The 19,991-nt window shown below is 41.4% G+C and overlaps 1 protein-coding gene across 3 annotated transcripts; it reads left to right on the plus strand.

Moving 5' to 3' along the window:
• Window positions 1-1,075: 1,075 nt before the first annotated feature.
• Window positions 1,076-19,466, plus strand: caprin1b (cell cycle associated protein 1b). 3 transcript variants are annotated; one of them, XM_012880369.3, is made up of 18 exons: window positions 1,076-1,227; window positions 3,868-4,023; window positions 4,157-4,219; window positions 4,309-4,395; window positions 4,489-4,727; window positions 4,806-4,888; window positions 7,831-8,010; window positions 8,126-8,178; window positions 8,263-8,346; window positions 10,438-10,617; window positions 10,692-10,800; window positions 10,882-10,943; window positions 11,023-11,115; window positions 13,250-13,396; window positions 16,475-16,628; window positions 16,748-16,927; window positions 18,679-18,785; window positions 18,898-19,466. In XM_012880369.3, the coding sequence occupies exons 2-18, from the start codon at window positions 3,868-3,870 to the stop codon at window positions 18,982-18,984; spliced, it is 2,064 nt and encodes a 687-aa protein (XP_012735823.2). In that variant the 5' UTR covers window positions 1,076-1,227; the 3' UTR covers window positions 18,985-19,466. The 3 variants fall into 3 exon arrangements, with proteins under 3 accessions (XP_012735823.2, XP_036004060.1, XP_021163094.2); XM_036148167.1 differs by having other exon boundaries at window positions 16,751-16,927; XM_021307419.2 differs by lacking the exon at window positions 13,250-13,396.
• Window positions 19,467-19,991: the final 525 nt, after the last annotated feature.

Consider the following 19,991-nt stretch of genomic DNA (forward strand, 5'->3'; position numbering starts at 1 on the left):
ATAAAGAAAAATCCTATATTAGAAAATAAATAAAAATATACATATTCCCAAAAGACGTTATTATCCAATCTACTTTCTGGAAGTAGATTGATATATTTTTAAATATGTTTATGTATATATATATATATATATATATATATATATATATATATATATATATATATATATATATATATATATATATATATATATATATATATTTAAACTCAGATATGAAAAGTAAATTTTATAAACATTGATGGTGTAATCTGACTACATAGTTTTCAGAACTGTTGACAACATTGTTTGAAAACTTGATGCACAGATTAAACACTTATTATAATAAGTGCATTTTAAAGAAAACATAATACTGATAATAATGAATTTGTATTATTTACAATTATTATTATTATTATTATTATTATATTATTATAATAAATAATACAAATTAATTATTATCAGTATTATGTTTTCTTTAAAATGCACTTATTATAATGCTCAGAATCTGTTTTAAGTGGTGCACACAGACAAGACATTTGACTTTGTTCCACTTTGCTATCAGTGAAAAAAAGTATTTTTGTAAATATTCATATTTGTAATAATATTTATTGTATAACAAAATATAATTAAGCTAAAAATCTGGTGTAAAGTGATATATCTATCTATCTATCTATCTATCTCTCTCTCTCTCTCTCTCTCTCTCTCTATATATATATATATATATATATATATATATATATATATATATATATATATATATATATACACACACACAGCCTGTGTACATACATTCAAACATATATACAGGCTGTATACAGGGATGTACACAACCTAATCAGAGCTAATGATTGTGCAGATTTTTTTGCAGAGTATGTTGAGAATTATGCCTGTCCACAAATACAATTTACCTCCCTCTTTCCTGGTTTCTGGTCACTTTATTTTCAACTATGAACGAATGATTTTTACATATAGCGTATGTGAACTCTTCTGATTCATTTATATATTTTTTTACTTTGTTTTTACTTTGATGGTTTTATTCAGGCATGACTGGAAGACCTAAAGACGAACCTCAGTCTTTATAAAGAGTTTCTCCCCCTTTCGAACCGTCTCAGTTGTCGGTGCGGCCGGCCGGGCGGATCCCACATTAGAGTGAAACAGAAAAATAAAAAAAGCAACACAACAACAATAACAACTTGGCCTTTACCTATATTAAGCTAACAAGCTCCCCCGTGGATATATAACAACAAGGTGGGTGACTCGAGAAGCAGGCTATCGAGGTAACGAGGTTCCCGACCAGCTGGTGGTCAACACGCGTTGGTTTTAACGTCAACTAGGCTAGCTAATGCTAACTCAGCGGTGTGTGCTAACGGTGGTGCGGCCAGGGCCATTTTTAAAAAAACACGAAACAGAAGCAAATACTAGCGAGCAGACCAGACTCCTGAGAGCAACACGGCGCTGTTTCACGGCATGGCCCATTTATAGCCTATTATATATATTTTACAGCATTCTTCTCATACTCGACCGTTGAAATGAAAGTTAACCGCTTGCTACGGATATCGTCTGGTTAGCAGGAACAGTTCTAGTCTTACGAAACTATGTATTCCACACATCTAAGCTACATCTCGTATGGGCCGTTCTTTCATGATTGTACCGACACAATCTAAATTTAAAAAATGCTAGGCATGCACCGTTGTAAGCACGGTTCCTCCTAAGGGGCTGTTGTGAATGCGTAGTTTCGCACCGTTTTCCCCCCCTAAACGTACAACTTGGGACAAATCCGTTTCTTTCTAAACGTTCAACCGTCGAAACGTCCCCCAGTCTTAACTGATGCGAAACCCATTTGGTCGGGTTCTAGTTCATATTAGGAGGCGATCGACTTGAGTGAGTTGTTGTTTTTGAATATATTTCTTTTTACGTTGTCGACACTCCAAGTTAAATGCAAGACGTGCATTGTGTTGTAAAATGTTTGCTTGATCTTTTGTGTTTCTGTGACGAGGCTACATGGTTACGGCTGCCGTTTGAAATGTGCTTTTTCAGGAATGACGCCGAAGAACAAAAACTGTTGAGGTATTTAAACCTGAGTCACCGACCTGCCTGATATGAACAGTAGTGACGCCACAATAGCTCCTTTACTGTTTAGTTTTTTTTTTTTTTAACAAATTGCAGACCCAATTAGTCATTGATTTGGATTATTTTGGTCAATATATTAGGAAACTGGAGTTTAGAATTAAATCCTAACAGCCCAATCCCTCACCTTTTAGTGTATCAGAGCCATACAGCACTTATTCTGTTTCATTCTCCCTGTGTTTATGTGCCTGTTGGCTGTCTAAAGGTGCACCGACGTTTTAAATATTGCTGTTTTCAGAAGCACAAAGCGATTCTCTGACACAATTCCTATGGTTTAAAGCGACATTAATAAGACGCTGTATAAAGGGACCAGTGATTCCTCTGTCTGTATGGAGAAATGAGTTACACACTGGTACCCTCGCCCCACCTGTTGCTGTACACTGCAAGCCAGCTTCCCCTCTTATGCAAATAAAAATTTGCCTGTTTTATTAAAAAAAAAATCCAAATTTGAAGAAAAAATAAATAAAAATACAGGCAGCAATGAACTGGTGATTTAAAGGGGTGTCATGTCTTCTTCTGTCGCTTTCTTTTAAATACGATGCTGCTCTAATCAGAATCAGAATCTAAACATCGAGGGCGTCCCAAGTGCTGAACAAGTTGACAGTAATAGCAAACAAAACAATGGGATTGATTTTTGCCTTGTTATTTTGTAAGTCTGACCCTACCCGACTGCAATGATGCCCCCCAAGAGTTATAAGATGAAAGAAAATGCACTCGCTGGAGCTTTTTTTATTTTATTACATTTTTTAAATAGAGACGGCATTAAATCTCACAGAAAAGGTCAAGATGTTAGAAAATGTCAACATTGTCTTGGTTTATGCCTCAGTTTGAATCTGATTTCTCATGTTGCCCCCCAAAAAGTTGGAGTTTGAAGATTTCTTTTATACTGAAAATTGGTGGGAGTTCTTAGCTTTGATGCCTTCAATCAATACAGGGGGGGAAAAATGAATATATCAGGTGTTGGAGGAAGAATTGGCTGATTCCAGTCTCTGGCTGGTTGGTGGATTTCTGTTCAAGAAGGTGGTTGAGAAGCCGCAAGCAGCATTGGGGATGGGCAGTTATTCCGTAAAGTTTCTTATGAGTTTTTTGATTTATCGTAACGCCTACTAATTATGTTTGAAAGCCCCACAAACTTACTGTTTGGTCAGAGTTGTTGTTTTTCCAGTTTTCTCCACAGTCCGTTCTATCAGGGGCGTCAATATGAAATTCGAAAATAGGACTAAATACAGTTATGTGCGGTTTAGTGAGAAGAGTCACACTTTTCCATGTCATCAGTGTCCTGAAGAAGCCTGTTTTGAGATTATGCTTAAGAGCAGTATTTGTGGGGCTTTTACAACAGTGCCGTGCAGTTAACTTTTGAAAAACTGTATTGTCATCACAGTAAATGCCCCCAAAGATTGTGGTAAAATAACTTGTCGCCCACTGCGGGCTGCTACTTTAGCAGATGGCTCCAATAATTAGCTAATATCACCTTGGCACACTTTTAGCTTTAAAAAAAAAATAGCAAACAGGTGCAATATCCTGCACAATATACACGTTTACCTGTTTATTCTCTAGGCATTTTTGTCTGTATCATTTGTAAACCATAATCAACATGCTCTGGTGTTTTAGCAGCAGTAGAAATAATTGCCTGTTTTGATTCTGGTAAATGCAGACCAAATTTTTTATTATTTTTTTTAAAACTGGAGGTTATTGTGTTGTGAGCGTCTCACATGTGACAATGACATTGTCACATGGAGCATTTTCCCGTTTTATTTCCAGATGCCCTCAGCAATGAACGCAAACAGGACGTTGGAATCCGCCAGCCCAGAGGTGGGATCCGCTCCAGGATCAATGGGCGGCTGTGGACAGTCGGAGGTCTTGAAGCAAGTGCTGTGCGTCATCGACAAGAAGGTCCGCAACATGGAGAAAAAGAAGGTGAGGGTTCTTGACCGTTGGGGAGTTTTCCCAAGTTAAACCTTTCACCCTGAAGCCTCCTGAACTAACGGCGTCGCGTAACGCTAAGATTATCCCTACTTCTAATGATGCCTGTGTTGATGTGCTGTTGCAGAGCAAACTGGACGACTATAAAGTCAGGAAGAACAAGGGGGAGGGTCTCAACCAGGACCAGCTGGTGGGTACACAGCAGGGTCATCTTTCTGTGCGAGGTATTTTAGATTTTGCATTAGATTTTACATTTCTCTTCCTCTTTGATCTTCTTAGGAGGCTCTGTCCAAGTACCAAGAAGTCACGAACAACTTGGAATTCGCCCGGGAGTTGCACAAGACGTTTATTACATTGGGACAAGATGTAAGAATATGATTATTTTCAATCTTTCCGAGGTTTTCTGAGTTGTGTCCGTTCTAGCCTTTTCTGACGTGTCCTCCTCGTCGTCGCCATCAGATCCAGAAGGTGGTGAAGAAGTCGGCACGGCGGGAGCAGCTGCAGCGAGAGGAGGCGGAGCAGAGGAGGCTCAAGACCGTCCTGGAGTTGCAGTTTCTCCTGGACCGGCTGGGCGACGAGGCCGTACGGCAGGAGCTGAGGCAGGGGGTGGGCGGCTTGCCGCTCCTGTCGGACGCAGAGCTCGCTACTTTTGACGAGTTCTATAAGTTGGTGGGACCAGAACGGGATCAGGACGTGAGGTTGGTTGAGGATATTTGGTGCGTTGGAGGTGTGAAGCTAACTTTACAGATTCTGACAGCTAATTCTGATGCTTGCAGGTTGGCTGACCAGTACAAGGAAGCGTCTGTGCACCTTTGGGACCTGCTTGAAGGGAAGGACAAGGCTGTGGTTGGAACGACATGTAAGTCCGGATCAATACGTGGAAATGAATCAAAGCTTTGGTTTTTCTCTTGTCGTGTCTCTCTACCTTCACATAAAGTAAGCTTAGAAAAGGTCTCCTTTAGCGTATCCTGACTAGTTCTAATGTATCGTAGCGCTAATATTTTTTCACAGTACAGATCGGGGCGGTGCAGTGAACCACATATTCATTATAAAACGATGTTCACAGTGAGAGAACGAAGAGACAGTTGGTTGCTGCAGCTTACTATCTTTATGGCGTGACACTTATTATTGGGGGTTTCTTTGAAATTTTCTGATACTTCCAATTGTTTAAGGAAAACGCGCAATATATTCAAGCGCAAAGGACTGCTTAGATGCTAAATTTCTTAGATGATTCAATTTCAGGTGCATCTCCTTAATGTCCCTGCCTGCTTTCACACTGTCATCTCAGAATATCTAAATACACATTGCTGCAGACAAAGACTCAAACCATCATTGTTCAATAAGCACCTTACTGCCTCATTATCTGTTATCGTTGCCTGTTTGTCAGTTTTTGTCTACATTATGTGTAATGTGAACCGGAGTAGCCAAAGAGAAAATTCCCTGTGGTGATAAATAAAAAATGTTTAATAATTGGGGCACTTTAGCGTATGTAATTCCTTTATAAGTGGAAAAACCGCATTCTTAGTTTTTCTTTAGCTTGTCTGTCTTTTCTGCCGGTCACAGGACAGACTAGTCATGTTTACCTGGCCAGATAATACTGCTATGAGCGCGTGTCTGGGCCTGTGCTGACAGAGTATGAATAAGCACCTAAATTTACAAAACATATTTATCCTCTTGAATAATTAAGAAAAATATTCAGAATTAAGCTTTATATGTCGGAAACACCGCTTCAAAAATCCCTGCCTTACATTCCTCAACTTTTCATATTTATTATTGTAGGTTAAAGCAAACCAAAGGTCATGTTTTTAAATGGGTTCATTTATTTGGCGTTTAATCTGGAAAGGAATGCAGTTTGAGATCGGAGATGAGAAACAAGCATCAGATGAGTTATTTGTCTGGTCCGGCCTTACTGCGGGTTAGGGTGAAATGAAGTTTGGACACAGCAGGTTTTGTAATTGAAGATGGACGTACGTGGATGTCCAGCTGGTGACGCTGCACATAGTTGGCAGGACGTTTGCTCAGACTGCTGGCCATGCAGCTGTCGTCACGGCGCTCTTCATCATGTCGTAGCCGACTGTAAGCAGTGAGACAGGGACTTCTGGGAGTTCCTGCGGCCATGGGCAAGTCTTTCTGTTAAGGTTAAAGCACGGTGTGTGCGGTGACTGAATTGAAATATTCAGGTTTTGCAGATGTCTGCGCAGTGAGTGCATTCTCAGCGGTCCGCTCTCGGGCTTCGTACTGCTGCATTCTGCTTGGCGGGCCGCAGGCTTATCCTGACTCAGCAGCAGGGCCCGGTGCCAGGGGCCCTGTCGCCTGTGGGTCCCCTGATCAGCTCTCTGAAGTTATGGCGAGAAAATGGTGAGCCAGTTCACTGTTGTAACTCCGGGCAATCCCTTTCACCTCACTGACGGGTAGTTTGGGGAAGTAGGGGTGTGATTATACAGGTGACTGTATGAAAAGCCACAAAGGAAATAACTGGCATGCTCTGTTTAAGTGTAAATGTGTTTCTTCTGGGACTCTGTGTCACATGGTTTCAGTAATATTTTTATCCTTGGGATATTTAGGCTTAAAGTAGTCTTCATTTTCTTATATATATATTTTTTGTCTAGAAGTAATAACATTTTGGAGTGGCCCAGTCAGTGGCCACTTGAATCTCTCAGTCTGTGGAAAGAGTTAAAGATCAGGGGAATGGCTAGAAGGCCTTCTGTCCTCAGATCTGGAGCCCCTCACCAAAGAGAAATCACCAAAATACCAGTAGGAACATGAAAAAGTGGCTCAGCAGTTATAAGAAAAACTTGACTGCTGTAATGCCAATAATCACCACTTCTTATTTATTAGTTTTAAAAGGTATACATCATTTTGACATTCCATTTATATAAAATATTTTTCTCTCTAAAAAAAAAAATAGTAATTTATCTGTTTGTAAATGTCAAATGTTTGTAACTTGTTGACTGAATAAAACTAATTTTAGACCTAAACCTGCCAGGGGGTATGAATACTTATGGGCTTATTTAGTAATTTGCCAAAAATGTTTGTTTTGGTACAATAAATGTTGACATTTGTCACACAACGCATAATGTAAAGATTTGTACTTTGTGTGAAACGTATGTTGGTGCCTCTACCTGCATGATAAGCTCACTAAGGCAAAGCTGTTATTGTTTATGTATTAACAAAAAAGCCTCAGAGGTCACAATTTCAATTATGACGACATTGAACTAGAACTTTAACAAAAGGAAAAGAAACTATTTTCTTTAAATGTAACAATGCAGTAATACTTGCAGTGTTGTGATGATTTGCAACATATTGTGGAGCCGTGGTTTGCTGAAATTTGAGACTATCGGATATTAACAATCATGTTTCTGAACGTTTAACCCTTTTTCAGAGGAAAAACGTAGCTAACCTCGTTCATTCAGCAGCTAGAAAGACCCAGAACCAGACGCTGAGTGGACAGAACTAACTCTTCAATTTAGCGGCTGTGCATTGCACAAAACCCTGCAGAGCGTCTCAATCCATGTTCATCTGCACCTAACTTGACCTTTACAGTGAAGTGGAAACTTTTTCACTTGTTTGTTCCTCTTCCAGTTTAAGCTACTTGTGTCTTTTTAAAATTGTCATCATTAACAGCAGTTAATTGTCGAAATTGTATACTTTGTGCCATATATGTGCTAAAATCAGGAGGTGTTTGCACAGATTTAAAGCTGATGACATGATGGTTTGACAGCTGTGTCTACAACGCTGTTAGATTTGCAACAAAGTCTGACTTTTTGGTTATAGCTGCTGACTTTGTCGATCCTCTGCTAGACAAGGCACTGAAAGAGACTTTGGACCAGGTTCTGCTGAGTGGGTACTTTGACCGGGTTCCATCTCACCAAAATGGAGTGTGTGAGGAAGAGGAGGAAGAAGAGCCAGCAGCTGTAGCAGCGGCACCAGCGGCCCCAGTCGCCGAATCACCAGAGGCAGAAGAGCCCACAGTTGACCCAGGTGAACATCATTTTTTTTGTCAGATTTTCCTGCTTGTTTTCTAAAGCTGCTCATGTCACCAAGGGTGAATTATATCAGCTCAGCCTTCTCCATTAACTGACTTCTCCCTGTGCAGAAACTGAAGTCAGCGAGGAATTTACAGAGGCCATCACAGTGGAAACCACAGAGGTGAGATTAAAGAAAATCTCGAATAAGCTTTTTGTTCAATAATCTTCCAGGTGTTTTTATTGATAATTGTGCTTTTGCTCTCAGTTCATAAACAGACAGTTCATTCCAGACAGTTCTTACAGCGGCAGTGAAAAGGAGCAGGGAGACGAGTGGACCAGGGAACCAGAGGTGTGTAGCAGAAACATCCATAACCTTTTTTTTATGCCAAAGTGTTTAGGAAATGTTGAATTAAAAACTTTGTGGAAAACTCATTTAAACAATTGACTTTTGTGTGTCCTGCAGGTTTGAAGCAAAGTGAGTTTCATAACACTGACTCTTTTCACCTTGTAGCGCAACATTAAGTTATGATCATGTCATGATGTTGAATGCAGGCCTCCTTTAAAGACAACCTCTATGTATTTGATCTAAATTTGAACCGTTTTATCAAAAGATGAAGTATTGCTAGGCGCCTGTTGTCATATACGTGTGGTAACAAGTAGAGACGATGAGGCTAGATGCGTCAACAGACATTTTTCAGATATTATACCCGCCCAGTGTAGCTGGTAGCCTTGATACTTCACAAAGCTACTTCGGTCAAAATATGCCTGCTGTCTCATGTTTTCACGGAAAACAGGTGAAAGTTGTGACTTGTTTTCTTTTCACCTTTTAAAATGTTGTATTACATAATGTGTATCACACAAATCTCTCTGCATCATTTGGACATGGAATAACCTTCTTTGATAAGAATATGTATATATTACACACAGAGTGAGATAATCCAAGGGTTTATTTCTGTTTTGGTTTCTGTTTTTATAATTGTGGCTTACATCTAAAACTAGGGATGGGTACCTTTTGTCATTTGAACCATACGGTACCGATACCCGGTACTAGGGAATCTATACTGGTACTTAAAGGTTCCTATTTTCGGTACTTTTGTGTGTTTATGTAGTTAATAAAATCTCAAAATCTTTCAATTTAACTTACTTACTTCTCAATATATAAACTTGTTTTGATCTACAAATGAACCTTATTAAAGAATTTATGAATTTTAATACATTGCCTGAATAATATTTTATTACATAATTCTGATATGTAATAAAACAAAGTTTTACCAAAACGACAGTTTTCAGAAGCACAGAGTGAACGAGGCGAATACAGGATTGAAGTTGTGTGTGTGAATAAAATTCAGGTAATTGTTTTAGTGCAACAGTTTCAGAGAGGAAGAAAAAATATCGAAAACATATTTTATCCTGCTCTGTAAACCAGGGCGGGATACATTCAAAAGTAGAGAGGCTGCCTTCTCTGCTCTCTTTATTTTTCGCTAGGCGCTTATTTGAAAAAAGGTAGCTGCATTGGTCTGAAAAGTCTCTAAATATAGCCAGAAATACGCTAAATCAGCCATGCTTTGTTGGACCAGTGGCTGCTGATGTCTTCAGGCTCTTGTGCGTACGATGCTGTGTTCATGTTCCGCATGGGAAATCGGCCACTCTTCTACTCCCTCAGTGTCACAGTGATGCGTTTAGGTACCGAAACATGGTGCAGTTTGATTTTACATGAATCGGTACTCGTTAGTACCGACAGGATCCATTCGGTACCCATCCCTACCGAAAACTAAATTCAGTCCCACAGTAACGATTAAAAGGTTAGGCTTCTGGCCTTCGTCTTTAAAGGAAGGGCTGCTGGAGTTTAGTGGAAGGAGAATGTTTGGTAGAAAAGGTGCGCCTGCAGCAGGGATAACTGCAGCCTATAGGAAAAAACGCCCATATAAGGGTTGGCATTAATTTCCTAATTTAGCAAGAAACTGAATTTGGAGTTTGTGTTAGTTGTAGGCCACTGTCATTAAAATGAGCAGAAATGAGCTGTAGAAATGTATCCCTCTGCGTGTAATGAATGAGTTTCACTCTGTGAATTAAATTTGGTGAAATAAAGGAACCTTTTGCCGATCTCCTCACTTATTTAGAAGCAGCCGCTTAGGCTCACAGCGAGGGTGTCTAGTATGAGAATTAAAGGGAACTTTAATAAGCAAGAAAAAAACACATCTTGATAGTGTCGTGGTGGGAAACCCAAATGACCAAACACATTTTGGGAATGTTTGTAGTTTTACAAGCCGATGAGAATTTGGCTTGTAAAATTGCAGAGTTTTTTTTTTTTTTATCACCATTTCCTTTGTCATACCAACTAAGCTGTGAGTCAGGAGTAAAGCCTCTCAGCTCTGAAACCCTTGAACGATGTGAATTTAAAGGCGCTTCTATTAATCAGACATCGACTCCCCTCTTGCAGGCTGTCAGTGCCTTGCAGCAGCAGCAGCAACAACCCGTACCGCCCACAGCCCCCCCTGTCGCTCTGGACACCCATCCCATGAACCTAGCGTCTCCCGTTCCCCCGACTGACCCCATGGTCCGCAAGCAAGTGGTGCAGGACCTGATGGCTCAGATGCAGGGGACGTACAACTTCATGCAGGTGGGGTCCGGTTGTCGTGCAACGCCGCTCGACGTCGTCGGGCGTGTTTCAGTGCTGAGTGCTTCTGTTCTCAGGACTCCATGTTGGACTTTGACGGACAGCCCATCGACCCTGCCATCGTGTCGGCGCAGCCGATGAAGCCCGCCCAGACCATAGACGTACCCCAGATGGTCTGTCCTCCGGGTACGTTTGCCGACACGAAACGCTGTTGTGCAGTTTCGCGCGGAGGTCCAGTTCCGTTTGATCAAAGTGCAATTCTTGCAGTTCACCCCGAGTCCCGGCCTGCGCAACCCACGTCTGTTCTCGTGCAACCCGAACCCACGCAAGTGAGTATTTCCACGTGAACCGGAGGCAGGTTGCCGTAGCGATGCCCGTGTTAAATGGCTTTGACGTCTCCGTTTTCAGGTCCCCATCGTCTCGCCGACACCACCGCCGTTGTATCAGACCTCTCACACACCAGATCCTCGACCCGCAACAGAGCCAATCGACCCCATCCAGGTAAGCCAGGCTGTTCGCCCATCTGCGGAAGTGGAAGGACAACGGCGCACGGCTGTCAACAGGCCTACAGATAAGAATCTGTGTAGTGTGCATCAGCATTCGACCTGCTTTACTCTGATAGACCTAAACAAAATTCAGTGAAAACACTGGCTTCTAGACTAAATACAGTCAAGCTGTCTGTAGTTGAATTTCAGTATAAATCTAGCTGTTCTGTGACCGCCTCAGCGGGTCATAGAGAGCATTAGTGATCAAAAGACATGACAGAGGGGCACAGCAGACGGCTCAGGGATCAGACACTATCCCAAGCTTTGAATGTCTCGCAGAGGACGCTTCAAGTCCTCATCTAACAATTGGGAAGATTGCTACATAACTACCAAGACACGGCGCTCACTTAAACTGTTAGGCCCTGAAAAGAGAGCATGTGACCCAGTGACTTTTTCAGGGAGCGGCAGAGATCAACAGCTCGGGTGGTAGGATGTGTTCACATGACAACTATTAGCAACTCTGGCCCGTGTTGAAGAAAGCCATAAGAAGTCCTGTTTGCTAATTGCCATAAGCCATGTAGAGGACGCTGCAAACATGGAAGTTGATCTGCTCAGATAAGACCAGAATAATGTATTTTGGGTGTACATGCAAAACACTGTGTGGGACGGAAGATTATCTCAGAAGATCACTTTGAACACTCCTCCCCCACGGTGCAGCATCATGCTGTGTTGATCCTTTTCTTCAGCACGGACCGTGAAGCTGCTCAGCTAAATGCGGGACAGACGTAGACGAAAACCTGTTAGAGGCTGCAGGTTGGGGGGGGGGGGGGTCACCTTCCAGCAGAGCGTGTCTATACAATCCCAACTGCAGTGGATGGGTTCCAGTCAAAGAATATTCATTAAAGGCCCAAACTGAGAATCTGCAGCAACACCTAAAAACTGATATTGCAACATTGATCTCCATCCAGTCTAAGGTTGAACTTATTTATTTCTACCAAAGAAGAATTAATAAAAACGTCTCAAATTGTGCAGAGCTGGTAGAAAACATGCCCCCAAAAGACCCTAAGCTGTAATTGCAATTAATCATGGTTCAAGTAACCTTAACCCTCCCAAAAAAATGTTAGGTTTGTGTCTGTAATGAGACAAAATATTAAGAGGCTAAAGAGGTATGAATAGTTTTGTACATTTCAACTACTGTATTTTTGCGACCATAAGGCACATTCAATATTCTTCCCAAATGTGCAATATCACTCCGCTCCTTCACGTTCACAGCTCTCTATCCGTCTCTGTCAGGAGGACAGAGTAGTTGGACGACACTGCCCTGTTTCTAAAATAAGGCCAAAATAAACTTCACTTTTATATTGAATTAACTTACTTGGTTGTTGCTAGTGCATACTCCTGGCGCGGGCTGCTTTACATGAATGCACTTCTAGTTTAGATGTTCCAGTCAGGCAGTCCTGTAGACAGCTCAGGGGTTTGATCAGGAAGTGACACAGTGTACCGTAATGCTCCGAATATCCATTGAGCGGTGCGACTTCGTTGCTAACCAAAGTCGTACTTCCACATTTTAACAGATTTTTGAGCACTTAGTACCACATAAAATCAGTCAGTAAGCACAACTTTAAAATATATAAGGCGCATCATACATTTTTGAGAAAATGTAAGGATTTTAAATGCACCTTGTAATCTGAAAAATACAGACTGTTTCCTGCAAGCCACTGTTCCTCCATTTTCTGCATCTTAGCCGTGAAGTTCCCGCTCTCCTAATGCCTAAATAATCAATAAATGCTCATTGCAAAGCTTGAACATTTGGAATGGCTTTGTCCTCTACTGGATGGCTGAAGGTCTTAAAGGAATTTTCCTTTGCATAAATATTGTCAAGAGAAAGTCTGACCGCACCAATCGTGGTATCTATCTCTTTTAAAGGCTGTGAAATGACATAAATTAAAGGAGTAATTATGTGCTTTTCAATTGTCACTTTTTAGGAAAAACATTTTACAGAAGGAAAAGACCTGTGTCTGACTAATCATTTATCAAGTCAAAATCCCATTTACAGCCAAAAAGTCTAATCGGACTGAAGCTTTAAGCAGCAGCAAACATACTCATCCCAACCCTAAATGTAATGTGTGTTGTGTCTCCCTCTGCAACAGACCTCCATGTCATTGTCGTCAGAACAGCCTCCCCCCTCCACAGCTCTCCCTCCTGCCTCTCAGACGCAGGTCTTTCAGCCTGTTTCCAAAGCTCCTCACAGCAGTGGCATCAATGTCAATGCAGCTCCATTCCAGTCAATGCAAACAGTAAGGCTGTGATGATACTTCCTGTTTCTCTGTTTAAACGCCAAACAAGTCTCGTAATGCAAAGAAATGCCTTTAGCGACTGAATGCAAACTCATGCTTATCTTGTGTGTTTGTCTGCATTGTTCTGCATGACATAATGTCATTACCTGCTGAGGCCCGTATTTGCGCTTTGACGGTCTGAGTGCGGCCAAAGATTTGACTTCAGAGGCTTGGCTAAATGTTGGAGAGCACATTTGCTGGGAAACATGGATGCCTGTTTCTTTTCTTTTTTTTTTTTTTTTTCTTTTTTTTGCATTGTTTGCTTTTTATTTTCCCATCATAACAAAGCTCTTCTGCCTTTTCTATTAAAGCCAGATTCTGCAAAGGTTTGGTTTAGGTGTTCGTGCATTTAGCTCAAGAAAGTTTTATTAATTTCCTTGGTAGAGATTGAAAAAGTTTACAGACAATAACAGTGTAGGGCGTCTTTAAACGTAGGCGAACATTGCCAAGAAGAGATGATTAAGTTTGCAACGACTGCCTCAGGCATGAGCGCACAGCACTATGTCCACCTGAGACAGCAGTGCTGGAGTTCATGAAGTCAGGATCTATTGGGCAACTTTTTCACGCCTGGAAGGAGGAAGTCAGAAGAAATGTGTGAGAACAGCAGTTAGGAGACCTAAGATACCAGCACGCTAAAAGAGGATTTACAAACTATGTGTCCCAAGGCCAGACTGCCTGTAACAGGGAACACCAAAGCTGGTAGTGTTCAGGTAGAGGTCATTATTTCTGCCCTCGTTCTGACCTGCATTGTTCTGATATGTAAAGGCATGCGTCTGCATGTTCATCCCAACCATTGTTTGTACACTACATGGCCAAAATAAAAAAATCACCACCGGGGTTTACCTGAGCAAATGACTACGAACCTCCTATTAGATAATTACAGCAGGGGGCCATCATGTTTTAGCTGACACGTTATTTAACTCCAACTGGTGCAATGAGTTGCTTCTCATTTCTTAAACAACCGTGTCGACAGAAGCATCCTGTGGTCGTGGAAAAGATGTCAGTCTGTTTAAGAAGGATGAAATCACGCATCAGGCAGAGAAAACGTAAACTACTAAAATTGGGTTGAGATGGACAATGGGGACCCATCATCTTTTGAGAAAAACGTGATCTTAAAACAAAAGAAATCCTGAATGATCGTGGTCAGTGTTCACTGACCACCAATCAAATCAAATCGAAGAACGGCAGCAGTAGAACTCAGGGGATCGTTGGATGATGACAGTAAGAGCATTTGAACGCTCACAATGCGAAGGGAACTCAATAGATTTGGACTGAACAGCTGTGTGGCGTAAGAACTGCTAGTCATTGAGGCTTACCGGGTGAAAAAAGGCTTCAGTTTGATAGGGAGCATAAAGATTGGACCCTGGAGCAATAGAAGAAGGTCATATGAGTCCAGATTTACCCTGCTCCAGAGTGATTGGTGCAGGGTAAAAAGAGGCAGGAGAAGTGATGCTCCCATCATGCCTAGTGCCTACTGTAGCAGCCTGTGGGGCAGTGCTGTGATCTGGGGTCACTGTAGCTGGTCAGCTGTAGGTTCAACAACAGTATGAGCTCAAAGAAAGAGGTCAGCTGACCACCAGAATATACTGAATGACCAGATTATTCCATCAATGCAGTTTTTCTTCTCTAATTGCACAGTTCAGGGAGCATGAGAAATCATTTTCACACATGGACCGGCCACCACAGAATCCAGACCTTAACCTCATTGAGATTCTTTGGGATGAGCTGGAGAAGGCTTTGCGTAGCGGGCAAACTCTACCACCATCAATACAAGATCTTTGTGTAAAGTTAATGCTTCTGGATGAAACTAAATCTAGTGACATTGTGACGTTATTGTAATCGAAGCAAAAGGTGGTTCAATGTATGTGAGCCTTTTGTGTTTTTTGTTCTGGCAGTGATGATTAGCTAGCCATGCAGTAGCTGCACAAGTCTTTCCTCTGCATAATCAGTCTGCACTTTACTCAGAAGGGTCCATCTGCGCCACAGTAACGTAGCTGTCACAATGTTAAAGGGCAACTCACAGGCTGTAAGTCTGACTGCAGGTTTCCTCACAACACGTGGCTCTGCTTTAAAACGTCAAACTAATTCTGCATGTGGAAAAATGTCAAAAACAGGTACGTGACCAGGCTGCAGTCAAACGCTCTCAGACGACGAGCAGAAAGCTGATTACCTTAAATTTAAACTTAGGAGGGTCGTTCAGATAGAAGTGATTGAAGTCATGTGATGTGTGGACAACAGCAGACAGAGGATGCGTAGTAGTAGTAGTAGCCTGAACGGTAGGAGCTCTAGCCTCAACTCTTGTTCTCTTCTCTCAGAGTAGGTTTGTTCCTTCCTGAGGGGAAAATTAATGTTTCCAGCAGACGTGGGGTTAATGGTGGCTGGTTCCCCTTCACAGTGTACCTCCCCAGAATTCACCTGCACTGCAAAAGGGCTTGCTCCATTTTTTTTTTTTTTTTTATTTTGTCACCAATGAGTAACCGCATATCCATTTGTCACATTCATGCTAAAAAAATAAAAGGTCCAGGTTCTATTTACAACTAAACCCCCATCAGATGCTGTGGATCCAGATATGTAAGCAACCGTGCATTAAACTGGCCACTTCCTGTTAAGACAAATGTGCTTTCAAAGTTCCTTTGAAATAATTTCCTTTTGGTTGATTTTTCTTTTATTTCCCTTTGTTTAGGCTCCATACATTTTCTGTCTAGCAGTTATATGACCCTAAAATATTCCAGTATTCGCACGTCTTTCAAAGTGAGCGTGTTTTTTTTTTTTCCTGTTCTCCTGCCATTGTGCTGCTGTTTTATTCAATTTATGTTTACCATCCAAGAATGTGGATCAAAGGTGACATAGACTGGTTTAGTACCGCCTCATGCCCTTGAAGCTTCTGCTTGCTCTGTGTCCTCCGTTTGTGCCGTGTTTATGTGGGTTTCCCCCGCGCGCAGTCCCTGGGAGAACACAGGTTGCATCACACCTAATGAACTCGTGAGCTTTCCTCTGGTTTTGGCGTCGCCTCAATGCGGCCTTTGTTTGTCCCGTTAGGTGTTCAACCTTAACGCCCCAGTCCCGCCAGCTAACGAGACGGAGGCCCTGAACCAGGCGAACCAGTACCAAAACAGCTACAGTCCAGCTTTCAGCAGCCAGTCGCAGCATTCTGTGGAGCAGACGGAGATTCAGCCTGAGCAGCTACAGTCTGGTGGGCAAATTTCTCCAGTAGCTCTAGTATGACATTCTTTATGCGGGCGACAGCCGTGTGGCGTACTCCTGTTTTGTTGACATACCCGTTTTTGTTTTTTTGTTTTTTTCCCTCTCCAGTAGTCGGTGCCTTCCACTCCCAAGACCAGACGGTAGGCCATCAGCAGGCCCCTCAGCAGGCCGCTGCTTTTAACAGACAGCCTCAGTCCTTCTACAACAGCAGAGGCATGTCTCGCGGGGGACCCAGAAACGCCAGGGGCATGATCAACGGCTACAGAGGCTCTTCCAATGGATTCAGAGGTCAGGCCTATATTCTGAAGGCTACCTGCCTAACGTCCTTCATACTTATTGATTGAATGAAAATCTCTTTAAAATCATGATCTGCCAGAGTTTATATTTTTGAGCGTAACTTCATCAAATTCTAATCTTATTCGATTTGGGATCTGTTTCTGATCCATTCATAGGGTCTGTCTAGCTGCAAAAATGCATTTTTCCAAAAATAAAGCAGCCGTCTGTTTTCAGGGATGGACTCAGGACGGTGGATTTTTGTTTCCAGCAGACTTTCGGTGATTTGTGACAATCAAAGCAAATGGAAAATAGCCATAAAACCGTTTACTTGAGAATGTGCTACATTGAGCATTAATGCTTATTATATTGGAGTTTAAACAGGCGTGATCATTCTCATAGTTATATCAGGCAAACATTCTCAGTATATTGAAGTAATAGGTGAAACAAACAAATGTCATTTTTCAGTTGTAACACAACAGGGGAAAAAAAAGACAAAGTACCCATTTATCCCGTTGGATCCTGCGCTCCCGACGTAAGCGAAACTAATTCTGACGGGGATAATTCTTGGTCATTTCGAAGCGTTTCTCTTTAATCACTGGCCCATGCTCCCCCATCAGAACAGCCTCTACCGACGTCTTCGCGGGCAGGAGACGCTCAGTGACCGGCTCCGTGGGACTTTTTAGTGCAGCCATCCTCAGAAACTACATTTACAAAATGCAGAAATATTTACCAAGGCAGGTAAAAATGGTGTCGTGACTCTCTCTCCTGGCAGGAGTGGGAATTTACCTGCATGCGAACGCAGGCGACTCTGAGCTGAAAGTAAAGGAGCGACAACTCAGCTTAGGAGAAATATTAAAGATATTTAATATTTAAATATTTAATTTTAATATAAAGCCCTCTCCACGGGCATTTTTAAACTTCATAGTTGAGCGCACTTAATTGGCCATTTATTGTGACAAATTCCTACATTACCCACAGCAGGCGCCCACCGCACACCTGCCAGCCGGGGTGCTGAGAAGCAGCCGCCTTGGAGACTTCTTCCCACTGGACAGTTTATAGTCACTGTCCTCAGACTCATTTCCCCCTTATATGGGAGCCTAGAGACAGAAATAGCTCAGGATGTGATCAGGCGCTATTTAGAAAGGCTGATTGTAATAAAATTAACCGAACACACACAGATGCATAATAATTTACTACATAACCCCCCCCCCCCCCCTTGTAGAACGGTAGGGGAAACGCTGCATGGTATTGCTGATGTCAAAGCTGTAATGCTAATTTAATTTGGATTACTGCAGAGGATGTATGTCTTTTTGTTTTTTGATAAAGACCTCAACATATAAAGTTTTGGATCTTTTTTGCTTGTTTTCCGCTCATAATCTCCAGCTTTTTTCCTTCACAGTTAAAGGAAACTGAGGCCTGTTGTCCAACTGCAATTACTGCCCCCTGTGACACAAGTGATAATTAGGCTGTCGACCCATATGAAGTTGTATGATATAAAAATAAAATAATAAAAATAAAACTTTTTTTTTATATATATATATATATATCAAATCATTTAAGGAATCATTGCAGCCCTACGTTTTCCATGACAGAGTGAAAGCTCACAAGGATTAAAGAGAGGAACTTGCTGTACCCCATTCAGAAATCTTCACACGTCAAAGAAAATAATTCTTAGGAAACACTTTGCTAACAGGTCTACGTATGTATGTAGTTTTTTTTTAGCTCTGTTCTGGAGCTAAGCACAAGTCTGCGTTTGTCTTCAGGTGGTTATGAAGGTTATCGCCCTCCCTTCGCCGGCACTGCCAACTCTGGATATGGACAGCCCCAGTTCAACACACCTCGGGATTACTCAAACGGCAGTTATCAGAGGGTATGGAAGAAGCTTTAAAGTCTTCCTGCTGGCTTTTAAAAAAAAAAAAAAAAAACACAATGTGCTGTCCGAAAAGTTCCTAAAATGTCTCTATTCTCTGCCGCTGATCAAGGACGGTTACCAACAGAACTACAAGCGAGGGGCCGGCCAAGGACCCAGAGGAGTTACAAGAAGCAGCGCTCAAGCCATGCGATCCTGAAAGGGCCTTTTTAAAATGACTGTGACTGAAAAATTTGCACCACACTGAAAAATTTAAGATTCATGAATGCATTTGCCCCGACTCGCGTTTGCTCTGATTTCTTTGTTCCTTATCATTGGTATTTTTTACTTTCTGTCTCTTCAATCAAGGTGGTGCAAGCTTTGATATCTGGAAATAATAAATCATTTAAAGCTCAAAGCACACAAGGTAAGCTGTGAACCCAATCACTGGTTTACACAAGCCCTGTGTACCAACAGTCCTGTAAACTTGAAAGATTCCATAAGTTATATATATATTTTTTTTATTAACAAATGCACCTGCCACTGCTGGTCCAAAATTATAGGAGGTTCTTTCCCATCTCCGGTTCTTTTGTCATTTTGGTTCAAAGAAAGAAGACAATTTTAAATTTAACGAGCTCCTGTTTCCTTGTTTGTAAACTGATGTTGCTTCAAGAGTTTCAATAAAGTTGTGTTGCATAATCACGTTTTAAGTTTTTACTTTTTACATACAGGGGATAAAATGGTACGAGTGTAAAACCAGGAATAATTGTAAAGTCTTTTAACATCCAGAAATGGGTCAAATTGTTTTGGGCTTTTGTTAAATTCTTAGAGGTACTGTAAAATGTTTTAATTTTGGGATTAGGTAGAAGAAGCTGCTAAAGATCTAGTAAGATAAACTACCCGAAAATGTTCTGTGCATTCCAAGAAGGTAATGCCATTGATTTGGGCCATTGATTTTGAAGGTATGATCTAAAATACAAACGAGGACTCTTCACTCAAATCTCATTCAGAACTCATTTCTGTTTCTTCTGTATAATCCAGTGGTTTGTTAGTGACAATGAATTAATTGAATGCATTATGTCTCTTAAAGCATTTTTATCATATAGAGGGGATGTTTTTGTCAGAGAATAAAGCAAAGATGCTATCATAGCAAAGTAATTGAGGTAAAGACACAGCTGGAAAGTGATGATTTGGGCATCTGATCGAGGATGCATCTGAGGCTCTTCC

This window comes from Fundulus heteroclitus, chromosome 2 (assembly GCF_011125445.2).
Source record: "Fundulus heteroclitus isolate FHET01 chromosome 2, MU-UCD_Fhet_4.1, whole genome shotgun sequence".
In the NCBI taxonomy this organism is placed as follows: domain Eukaryota; kingdom Metazoa; phylum Chordata; class Actinopteri; order Cyprinodontiformes; family Fundulidae; genus Fundulus; species Fundulus heteroclitus.